This window comes from Furipterus horrens, unplaced genomic scaffold (genome assembly GCF_987537825.1).
Source record: "Furipterus horrens unplaced genomic scaffold, mFurHor1.1.pri manual_scaffold_6, whole genome shotgun sequence".
NCBI classification, from domain to species: domain Eukaryota; kingdom Metazoa; phylum Chordata; class Mammalia; order Chiroptera; family Furipteridae; genus Furipterus; species Furipterus horrens.
This window is the reverse complement of record NW_028327176.1, coordinates 132,973,487-132,985,594: the sequence shown is the minus strand read 5'-3', so window position 1 is coordinate 132,985,594 and position 12,108 is coordinate 132,973,487. Positions and strand designations below refer to the sequence as shown.

Sequence of the window (12,108 nt, the reverse complement as noted above, 5' to 3'; positions counted from 1 at the left end):
CTGCATGGTAAGAACTAAGAACAGTGCCCGGCACAGTACACGTTTAGTAAATGCCTGCTTTTACTCTGCAAAAGGAATGAGGCTTAGTAGCAGCTGAATTATTATTCTGTATTAATAAGACTTATTTAGCACAATTCCAATTAAGTCAGATTTCTCGTCAATTATTTATAAGTTTGGGAAGTAAAAACATATGAGAAAATTTATATACGATTTCAAATAAAGGGAAGAGGTACAGGGAAGTGCTCCTTTGCTTGAGGAAAGGATACAGAACTCTGATTACACTGGTGTTTCAGGGGGTTCAGTTTCAATCATTAAGGCTGTGGGATTTCAGAAGGAGTCACCCCAAGATGTGCCTCCGCGATCTGCAGATTGTTTCTGAGCTAAAGACATTAGCCTCGGGCTCAGGAGAAACTTCTGCTCCTTCCTTAACAATCTAGAGAACTTGAATTAGTGGCCTTGCGTACAATAAAAGATTATCAGTGATAACCTTTCTGATCTATCTGGCAGGACAAACTTTTATTTATTAAATATCTGTTCTTTTTATCATCCTGCAATAACCCTTTGAAACCCCCAAGGTGCATCACCTCAACCCTAGCTTAGGTTGTCTTATGTACTAGGTCCCCCTTCTGTCTCTGAGTCTCTCGTGCATGTGAGGTCTCTGATTCTCTTATGTGTGCAGGGTTCCCATACTGTGTATATGTTATTTTCTCTTGTTAATCTGTCTCATGTTTATTTACTAGGCCAGCCAGAAGAAGCTTGAGAGTAAAGTTTGTTCCTTCCCTACATAGTAATAATAATGATAATAATAATAATAACAACAGCCGCAGCAGTTTAACATTCATTATGCATTTTGCATGGTCTCAGCACTGTGCTCAGTGCTATATATGTATTATTTCATTATATTAGGAAACTTTGAAGTAATTATTGTTAGTATACAGATGAAGAAATTGAGTCTCAAAGAAGTTACTCAACTTGTCCAAGTTCACATAGTAAGTAAGTAAGCTGAGATGCAAACCCAAGTCATCTGTGTCTGCAGGCCAGGTGAAATAAGCCAGGCAGAGAAAGACAAATGCTGTATGTTTTCACTCAGATGTTGAATCTAATGAACAAAATAGACAAACAAAATAGAAACAGACTCACAGTTAGCAGACTGACAGCTGTCAGAGGGGAAGGGGGTTGTGGGGCTGAGTTAGAAGGATGAAGAGATTAAGAAAGAAACTCACTGACACAGACAATAGCATGGTGATTACCAGAAGGAAAGGCGGGTGGGGGAGGTACAAGAGGGTATAGGCGGAATAAATGGTGATGGAAGCAGACTTGACCTGGGGTGGAACACACGATACAATATACAGATGATGCGTTATAGAATTGTGCACCTGAAACCTATATATAAGTTTATTAACCAATGTCACCACAATGATGTCAACTTAAAAAAGTAGACCAATATTTATTTAACTTTTTATTTTAAAAAGATGTAAAACCTACAGAAAATGTGCAAGTATAGTACAATGAATTCCTACACACCCTTCTTTGGGATTCACAAATTTTTATCCGTTTGCCATATTTGCTGTCTCTTTTTCTATTCCATATTGTTTGTTTGTGCTGAACCATTTGGAAGTTGCAGACATGATTCTTTGATCCTAGTTACTTGAGCATCTGTCTCTTAAGAACAGGGACATTCTTTTACAGGACCACAGTTTAAGTAGCCAAGTAAGCATATTGAGCGTGGCTGTATTATCTAATATATAGTCCATATTCAAATTTTACCAGGGGTCCCACTTCTATCTTTTATCTTGGTTTCCCCTCCGATCCAGCATCTAGTCCAGCATTTGCTGTCAGGTGTCTTTAAGGCTTCTTTAATTCAGGACAGTTCTCCAGCCCTTCTTGGTCTTTCATCAGACTGTGCTTTTGACAGCCTGTTTATTCAATCATGAGAAAACAAGACGCACTCGTGGGCCACAGAGGGGAGAAGAGCTAAGCCCCATCCCTCGCCTGTGTCTCCCAGGCGCCCAGCGAGTTGCTCAGCTGCTGCTACAGCCACTCATTGTGTCCGTGGGAAAGTGACTGTCACATGCTGTGTACATTCTTGCCATTGTATGTTTCTGAGATTTTTAGCGAAAGGCACTGTAAGTATAAACTAGTGGTCGTTATCATTCTCTGTTAAAGCTGGTCTTTGTTGCCAGGTTGCAATTTGTAGTTCTTTCTCAATGGGCAACTATGTTTTGGTTTCTCTTCCCATTTAGTCTCAAAGAAGATGGAGCCGGAACCCCCTATGACAAGGAGTCCACAGCCATTATAAAGCTGAATAATACCACAGTTCTTTATTTAAAAGAGGTGACAAAGTTCCTGGCTCTTGTTTGCTTTGTCAGAGAGGAAAGCTTTGAAAGAAAAGGTAAATTTTTGTATATTTAAATGAAGCATTTCAATTTAGACTAATACTGCCTTTATTGCTTGTTGAATGTGGATGGGGAGCAGCATGCCTCTAGACGCTTCCAGACTTGAGTCACAGGCCCCCTTGGCCCCTGCCCACATCAGTCAGGGGTTGTGGATCCATGAACCAGCCTGCCCAGTAGTAAAAGCTGTCCGTGAGGTGGAAGTGGAAACAACCATCTTCCTAGGGTCCTTAGCTTTTCCGGGGGTGAAGCTAGCTGGAGTGTTGCCAGGCTGTAAGATTTCTTACCAAGGGGAGAGTTCCCAGCCTCCAGTGAAGGCCAAGGCCTCTTTCTTGGTCCATACCTCTAGAAGGTTTTAGGGACGTGTGACCACTTGGGCTCCCACATAAAGGAGGGGATTCATGCAACATTAAAGCCAGACAGTCTTGAGCTTCTCTTCAGCCTCTGTATATTCGTCAGTCCTCAGAACACAGGGATGAACATCATGATTCCAAAAAGAGAAGACATGAATATACTTAGTAACACCACCAGATATCTTTTGAGTTTTACTTTGAAATCAGAGCAGTTAATCTCATAAAGATACTTGTTTTCCCCCTGCTACCTAAACTGGGAAGTGCCACCTTATTGCCATGGCTAGGGATATTTGCTAGTGACTAGAGCAGTGGTTCTCAACCTGTGAATCGCGACCCCTTTGGGGGTCGAACGACCCTTTCACAGGGGTCGCCTAAGACCATCGGAAAACACATATATACTTACATATTGTTTTTGTGATTAATCACTATGCTTTAGTTATGGTTGGGGGTCACCACAACATGAGGAACTGTATTAAAGGGTCGTGGCATTAGTAAGGTTGAGAACCACTGGACTAGGATATGATTTACCAATTTGTTGGGTAAAAAAAATTCCCAACAAAGGGGCAATAGTAACATTTACTGAAATAGCCTTTTTTCCCTTATAAAGTAATACATGTTTATTATAAAAATACTTTGAAAATTTAAGAAAGTATAAAGAACAAAATAAAACCACTCAGTTTCACCATCTAGAACTAAACCCCATGTTAAATTTTGCTTTTTGTCTCCTCTCCTCATCTTCCCCTCCTCTCTGCCTTCATCGCTTCTTTCCTTCCTTCTGGTAAAAGTGGGACCAGGTTGTCTGTATAGTTTTATATCCTGTTGTTTTCACATATTTATATCATGAAATTGTTAAACATTCATTGAGCATGAAAACAATTTATATGTTTATTTTTATTATAAAAGTAATAGATTCATTTAGAAATAACAAATAAGCAAAAAAGAAATTGTTGATAAGCTTCTCGCTCAGATACTCAATATTAGCATTTTCTGTATAACTTTGGAGCCTTTTTCATATATACCTATTATCTATATATGAAATTATATGATAAATACTACTTTATAAGCTCCACTTAAATTATTATAGGCATCTCTCCAGTTTACTAAATCTTTTTTACCACATCATTTTAATGGTTGTGTTACTGTCTTCTATTGTTAGAAATTTATATTGTTTTCAGATTTTGATGTAAGTAGTCTGTGATGACTTTATTTGCATTAAATATTTGTGTACATCTTTGGTTGTTTCCTCAGAAAAAATTTCAACAAATGGATTACTTAGATCGAAGGGTAGGCACGTTTTGGTGGCTTCTAATGCATTATTCCCAAAATGTCCTTTAGAAAGACTTTATGAGTTTATGCTACTAAGAGAATATGAGTGTGTCAGTTTTGCTGTATTCTTTTCAATATTGGATATTAGCATTAAAAATTGATAATTGAAAACTGGTATATCATTTAAGTTTACATTTCCTTGCTTAGTGAAGTTGTGTTTTTTCCTGTGTTTATCTACTATTGCTAACCAAATTGCCTTTTGTGTGTTTAGCCTGTAAAACTTTTAATTAAATGGCATTAATGTTTTATTTCTTATTTTTATCTTGCTGAAAGTAAGAACAGATTATATAATAAATTCATGGACTTTTGAAGATAGACAAGACCATACCTTGTTTCACTCTCTCAGTTACAGATGATTTTACGCAGACCCAGGAAATATAAGTGACAGTTCTCCCAAATAAGGTCACACTACGAGTGTATGACAGCCAGAGCTAAAGATTCTTGGGCTTCTCCCTATATGGAGTCAATTGTGTACATTGTGTTTTAAACCATTATATGTATATTTCCTTGGTTAAGATATTTCCAGAAATTATATTTGATGATTAATATTTCATATTGATTTTGGAAGCTAAGAGAAACAAAAGTTATGCAAATAGTACAACAGACCCCAAGTCATCTAGGATTGTGGCAGGTCCTAAAATCATATTAAACTGTAATTTAGTAAACTAGAGAGCTTATTGCCCTGGTCAGCCTGGCTCAGTTGGTTGAAGCATCATCTTGTAAACCAAAAGGTTGAGGTTTCAATTCCCGGTCAGGGCACATGCCCAGTTGTGAGTTCAGTTCCCAGTTGGGGCGCGTACAAGAGGCAACCAATCGATGTTTCTCTCCCTCTTTCTCTCCCTCTCTTCCTCTCTCTCTAGAATCGATAAACATGTCCTTGGGGGAGGATTAAAAAAATTAAACTGGAGAGCTTGTTTTGAATTGATTTTAGACTTAACAGAAAACTTGCAAAAACAGTACATTGTTTACATATACTCCTCATCCAACTTCCTCAAATGTTAACATCTTACACACTGTAGCACAGTTATCAAAATTAGGGAATTAACATTGGGATAATGCTATCAATGAAACTACAGACCTTATGCAAATTTAACCACTTTTTCCAAAAATACCTGTTTTCTGTTTCAGGATCCCAAATTGATTTAGTTGTTCTTTCTCCTAGTCTCCTACCATCTGTGACAGTTCTTCATCTTTCACGGCCTTGACGCTTTTGAAGAAGACTGATCAATTATCTTGTAGAATGTCCCTCAAATTTGGTTTGTCTGAAATTTTCACTCAGTGGGATTGAGATTATGCACTTTATCAAGAACACCACACAGAAATGATGTTGTGGCCCTGGCCAGAGTTGCTTAGTTGGTTGGAACATCATCCTGTACACCAAAAGGCTGTGGGTTTGATCCCCAGTTGGGGCACATGCCTGGGTTGCTCAGTCCATGGTCTGAGTGCCTATGGGAGGCAACCCATGGAAGTTTTTCTCTTTCTTTAAAGCAATGGAGAAATGTCCTCAGGTGAGGGTAAAAAAAAAAGAAATGATGTTGTGTCCTCAGTGCATTATATCAAGTAGTTAATGATGTTTGTATGTCTTCTTACTGGTGACACCGGTGTTGATTTAGCTAAGGTAGTGTCTGCCAGTTTTTCCACTGGAAAGTCTCTGTCTTGTCTTTCCCTTTGTAGTTAATATATGCTTATAAACTATGCAAATGCTGTTTCTTTTCCCACTAATTTTAACTTTGATCTATGGATGTGGAAGTAAATTTAAGCAGGAATTTGTCATGTGGATCTTTTGGTAAGTTATCCCACCTGAGTGGGATCATCTCTGAGGATAGGTAAACTGTAGAATTTATTAAACTAACTAGAAACCTAGGTGTTTTAATGTCATAACTGAGAAATGTAAATAAATAGGCAGACTAAGTTTAACTCCAATCACGTTAAACTTGTGTGTTTTTTAAGGCAACCAACCAGCTCCACTTGTCTGGGACAGAGAGGGTTCATGGGACAGTAAGCCTCCAGTGCTGAAACTGGGAATGGTCCCTGACAAAACGGATGAGTTGGGCATCCTATCTACTAGGTAGTTGTCTTTAAAAAGAACTTACGCTTATAAATGCATGGAGTAGTTTCACTTGTTTTGCTGCACGAATCTCATGTTGCTGAGTCCTGTTGGTGCTGGTAATCAGCACTTGGTGATTAGCTTTTCTTCATGTTGGTCTCCGTCTGAGTTTTCACTAATAATGACCGCTGTGACTGTGTTGGCAGAAGGGAAACAATTGAAAGCAGATATGGGGTTCTCAGCCTTGGCTGCACATTTTAGGCACCTTGGATGGGGGGCGATTAAAAAATACAGACATCTGGGTCCTCCTCCATATAATTAGAATAGAATTCCTGGACAGGGGGCCTGAGGTTTGTTCATTTTTTTGAAGTTCCCTGGATCTTTTTTTTGTTTTTTTTTGTTTTTTAAGATTTTATTTACTTTTAGACAGAGGAAGGAAGGAAGAAAAAGAGGGAGAGAAATATCATTGTGTGGTTGCCTCTCTTACATCCCCAACTGAGCACCTGGCCTGCAACCGAGGCATGTGCCCTGATTGGGAATGAAACCTGCGACCCTTTGGTTCTCGGGCTGGTGCTCAATCCACTGAGCCATACCAGCCAGGGCTTCTTGGATGTTTTTAATGTGCAACTAGGGTTGAGAACCACTGAACCAGAGGATGTTGGACCATCATATAACTCTGGTGGTGAAGACAGTCCTTATTCTGTTCATGTCTCTTTTCTTGTATTTTCAACTGCCTTAATGAAAGTGTTAAAATAAATAACAAACTCTTTTCATGAATGCTTACTTTCTTTAAAAACCTCAGTTGTGAATTTTTACCTTTTTATTTTTAAAACTTCAAATATGAGCAAGATTTCTTTTTCTTTTAAATTTTCCCATTTAACAATGTGCAAAAGTGAATCAGTTAAAGATTTGCCAAAAACTATTACTAGCCCCGGCTGGTGTGGCTCAGTAGATTAAGTGTCGTCCTGAAAACCAAAAGGTCACTGGTTCAATTTCTGGTCAGGGCACCTACATGGATTGTGGGCCAGGTCGTCCCTGGTTGGGGGTATGCGAGAGGCAACCGATATTTCTCTCCCTCTTTCTCCCCAACTTCTGACTGATGTTTCCCTCTTTCTCCCTCTCTTCCCCTCTCTAAAAATAAATAAATAAAATGTTTTATTTTGTTTTTTAACTGTCTATAGAATGACTCTGAAATTTCCCAGGTTGCATATTGGATTGCACCCTTCCCATTAAGCCAGTCAAGCTAAGACAGTTGGCTGCATGTGTGACAGGTGTGATAGACAGAGAATTGTTAGGTTCTCATATCTCATTTCCAAATTCCCACAAAATAAGATCACTTCTTTGCTCCTTGTTTATCACTTTCTGCCTTAATTTCCTCGTTGGCCTTTTTTTTTTTTTTTAAACTTGTGGTCACTATCATTGCAGAAGCAGCAGAGGGCGCTACTCAGACTTTCCTACTCCTGGAAGCTGAGCTGGTTTCCTCCACTTCACTTGTAGTTAGTTTAAGACTAGTTTGAAGAGTTTCACTCCTTGGCTGGACTCTCAATTCTTTCTTTGGGTCTCTGGAACTATCACCTGAGTGGATGGAAATAATGGTCGAGCTAGTTGTTTTAATAAGTTTAAAGACAGTAAATAAAACCAACTGCCTTATCCTAATTGGTATAAACATAAGGTTGGTCTCAACAATAACAAATGAGTGGTGATGATGAAAACATACACTCAAGACTTTCATTACCTGTTATTCTATTTTTGTACTACTAATTAATTTCTGAAAACGCAAGATTCTCCCCTACTGTTTCTCCATTTAAAATTTACATGAGTTTGAAGAACTGAGAGGATCATTGGTTGTTAAATTCCTGACCTTGAGTTGACCTGAATGACTATTAACACTAAAATCAGAGACTTTGCTTTTCCCAGGGCTTATGACAATGGTTTAAGTATAATATACATCCAGTAAATATTGACAGATTACTTAATTACTACTGTGGCTTTGATATATCAGCCACACTCCAAGTCAGGGTCTACCTCACTTAGAGTTAATTTAATAATGCCTTTTGGAGAAAGGTAATAATACATATTTCATTGAAGATACATCTTTATTGTAAAAAAAAAAATTAATTCTAAAAGTTCAAAAAATGTACAGTTCACTTGGTTCTTCAAATATTTTGGGTTATAGACACCCTTGAAAATGTGGCATGTACCCTGGAAACTTTCCTTAGGAGAAAATATACATTCACAAGACTTTGCCTGTAATTCCTGAAGGCAGACCTTGGGTAGTCTGTGGACCTTATGTTAAGGCCGCTCCTCTACTGCCCCCTACTGGCTTATCCTTGCCATCACCGACTTGAAAAGATTATTTCTATGTGACCTTCTAAATATTTTTTCTTCTCCAGGGCTTATTGACTATAATTTTCATTGCTTCCGGAAGGCCATTCATGAAGTTTTTGAGGTGAGAATGAAAATGGTGAAATCACGAAAGGTTCAGAATCGGCTGCAGAAGAAAAAAGGAGCCACACCCAATGGGACGCCTAGGGTGCTGCTGTAGGTGAGGCTTCAGGAACATCGTGTGAAGTCAGACCTTTTGATGAGGCTGCTGCGCTGTGTTGCACTAAAGGAAGAGGAAGAAGGAGATTGGGACAAATAACACAAATTTGTTGTAAAAAGAAAAATTCCTGCAACCCTCTTGGATCTTTCCTTTTATAAATAAAGCAAGCACTTTGAAGCAAAACCTTGTATATTAACAATGAAGTAAAATCCACTGTAATTTCATTACACAAATGTAAACTTTTGTGGTCTGTAGTCAGAAAAATCCTGTGTGAGAACTGCCAGAAACTGTATATATTTTTTGCACTTTTTCATGTTTTTTTCTCATTGAACTAAACTTTGATAAAACGACTTTTCTAAGATTTTTTTCTGTACTTGGTGTCAAGGACATGCATACTGTAGTTTCTAGCTATATGGCAATCAGAAATTAAAAGAGTGATGCATTAGCAATGACTTTTTATAAATTTGGGAATCTTTGCTACCAATTGTTGAGAAAAATAATTTTTCAGTGGAGGGAACAGATTGGGGCAGCAAGCTCTGGGAGCAATAAGAACTGTCCCTTGTTTATAAATAGTATAAATGGGAGTTTTGTTGAATAAGATTAGCACCAAACTTATCTAAACATTTCTATAGCTGTAGCAGTGCTTCCCTACTCAACAGTTTTTACAAAGTTCTTTACCTCAACACATATCTCTAACTGTTTTATACAGAGAGGTTGTTTCTTTTTGCTGTATTACTATTTGTTAGGACCTTTGGGACCAGATTTCCAAAATGGTGCCAATCACTTGAGACAAATAAGAATGTCATTGAAGTGCAGGGTTTCTGGAGGCTTTTTTGTGCCTGCCACTCAGGCTAAAGTAACATCAGAGGCCACATGGTTTCCCAAATGTGGGTAATTGGCAACTGCAGATATAAAAACATATATATAATTCTGTACATTTGGCCTCTGTGAAGTGGGCCTGTTATTGTGCAACATTTGAAATGTGTATTTTGGACCAGCTATTTTTATTGCTCCATGATCACAGAGACTGTCTCAGATCTCCACAACAGAGCTGAATCCTGTAGGGCACATTTGTCACCTCTGCGTGTCCATCTCATCTGCGACAGTGTGCCTTGTAGACTCTGCCTGTTCTCACCATGTGATCCAACTAGAGCTCAGCTTGCCAGCAGCCTGCTCTGCACAGCTGAAAAGCCATCCTGAAAAGCCCTAATGATCAGTGGGAGGGGGATAGCCGGAGGAGGTATTGCAGGTAGCTATGTATTTGTTTCTATAAAATCTGTCAGTTGTTTACTTTAGACTAATAGCAAGTTAAGTGACTCCTAAATCTCGCACCATCCCAAACCATTTCAAGTAGATCATTCTAGGTCCTTCCCTAAGGGTCAATGCCTAAGGCATGCTTGTGGGTGTTAGAAAAAAAATTTTTTTTTTTTTTTTTTAGCAGAGCCTCATAGGGATATCAAAGCTGCTCCTAGCAGAATGTGTCCAGTTCCTAAAGCAACTTGTCCTTGAAATTATCCCACTTCTATCTGTGACTTCTTTCTATCCCCTCTCCTCTCAAGTCGTATTCCTTTGAGGCTGGTAACTGCAGTTAAAATGGTAGTGGATTGGGGTTTAAGGTTTGAGGCCTCCCAAACAGCTGTGCATTTTGGAAGAAAATTTCTAAAAATCATGAAGGAGTCCTGAGTAGCTTCCTCATGATTTCTGCTCAGAAACCTGGGTGAGTAGGAACCCAAGGTTCCAGGGAAATCTTTTCCCTAAATTGCCAACAGGCCTAGTACAGGGGGGTTATTTTAAATCTAATTCTCTGATATTTTTTACACAATGTTTCTTTTTGAGCAAAATAAGGAATTGCTTTTCTAATGTGACTTTATCCTCAAAATAGAGACATTTGCCTATCTGAAAAATCACACATTATTTAGGTAAGCACTTATATTATTGTAACCAGTTGGAGCTTCCATTTTTGAGTTGAGTATATGATGGGTTTTTGTTAAAATGTGCCTTAAGAGCCTATTACTTCAAGAGCAAATGATTCTTTGGGGGGAAAGGCAAAGTTAATGCTATGGCATAAGGACCCAAATTCATGGTACTAAGTGCACTCCTTGATTAATCACACATTGATATATAGATTACTGCCTCAAAACTGTATGCATGGCAACGACCTCTTACTTAAAGAGAGATGTAGGAGTTATGTCTCAGCGTTCAGTTTTTGAAGTCTGCTGTTGAAATTACAGAATCTATCTGCATTTTATTTTTGATAAGGGATTTATCTTATTGTGATATATATGGCCACACTTAGGTCTTAAATCCAATGCTATAAACACAGAACCCAAATACATGGCTACAGTGACTACTCTAGCACATTTTCACTCATTTTCAAAGGTTGAGAACATGACCTACAGGTTTCTCGGGCAATTAGAACTTCTATGTGGAGATGAGACTCTGTGAGTTATCATTTTTGGTTATTTTCAGTTATGTAGATTAATGTGTATTACCAGAATAGCATGTTTTTGAAGGACTATAAATCAAAAACTGTTGACATTCAAGATCAGTGTTATTTTGTGAACATAATATATTTTGGACCCTTAAATATAAAATGACTAAAACACAGCAATGTTGTTATATACGGGTTATATGCTAACTCTCTTTGGAGCATACTCCAGAAAAACAGCCAGCTGTCTTGATTATTAAGGTTCGGTATATATTCAACTTATATGGACTGGGTATGATTTGTAATCAGGTGTAGTATTAAGTTTTACTTTAAACAGTACATCATTTATAACCAGTGTTAAAACCATTGCTTTCATGAATGTTGTCTGCCAATTTAAAAGCTTGTTCCATATGGTCATGGTTTGATAAACCCTCGCTTTTATTTTAAGCATATTCCTAACTAATCTTTCAGGGAGCAGAATGGTCTCTGGTGAAAAGGAAGTATGGTCTTCTGTATTTGTGAGTTTGTTTACCATACACGCATATTACTGCTTTATTGGCCCTGTTTGCTCCCTTTAGTAAAATATGTTTATCCTGATTAACCAGCTTTCATTTTGTGGAAATGAGGATTAATCACTCTAAATTGGATTTGCACTTTTATTTTTATTTTTTTAAACCCTCTTCTCTCTCCATATTTTTGATGGCGACATGCCTGTTTGGACTTATAGAGCTGTTATTTCAGTAAACTTCAGATATTCTGCTGTTCTGGTCCTAATCCCTAGCCATGTGGAAATTCCCTTCCTAACAGTGCACCTTATCGTTCCTTCCTTCCTTAGTAAGATTCCACTCTAATGACTTACAGATCCCCTAAGAGTTCTGAGAGAGGGAGGAAATCCTGTTTCTGATGGAAAACCTGATCCGAAACAATTATTTCCAAGATTTTTTATTAGTGGTGATGTTTGATTTAGGAGAAAGCATTGTCTTTAATAATTGTTTAGTAATAATAGATATTGAGCA

General features: G+C 38.0%; 1 protein-coding gene across 1 annotated transcript in view; it reads left to right on the top strand.

Annotated features, from left to right (window-relative positions):
• RRAGD (Ras related GTP binding D) overlaps positions 1 to 11,693 on the top strand; it is a 47,352-nt gene extending 35,659 nt beyond the window's left edge. The window contains exons 6-7 of the mRNA XM_090279670.1: positions 2,244 to 2,392; positions 8,513 to 11,693. Coding sequence (XP_090135796.1) covers positions 2,244 to 2,392; positions 8,513 to 8,664 — 301 coding nt within the window. The 3' untranslated portion in view covers positions 8,665 to 11,693. The remainder of the gene's footprint in view (positions 1 to 2,243; positions 2,393 to 8,512) is intronic.
• Positions 11,694 to 12,108: the final 415 nt, after the last annotated feature.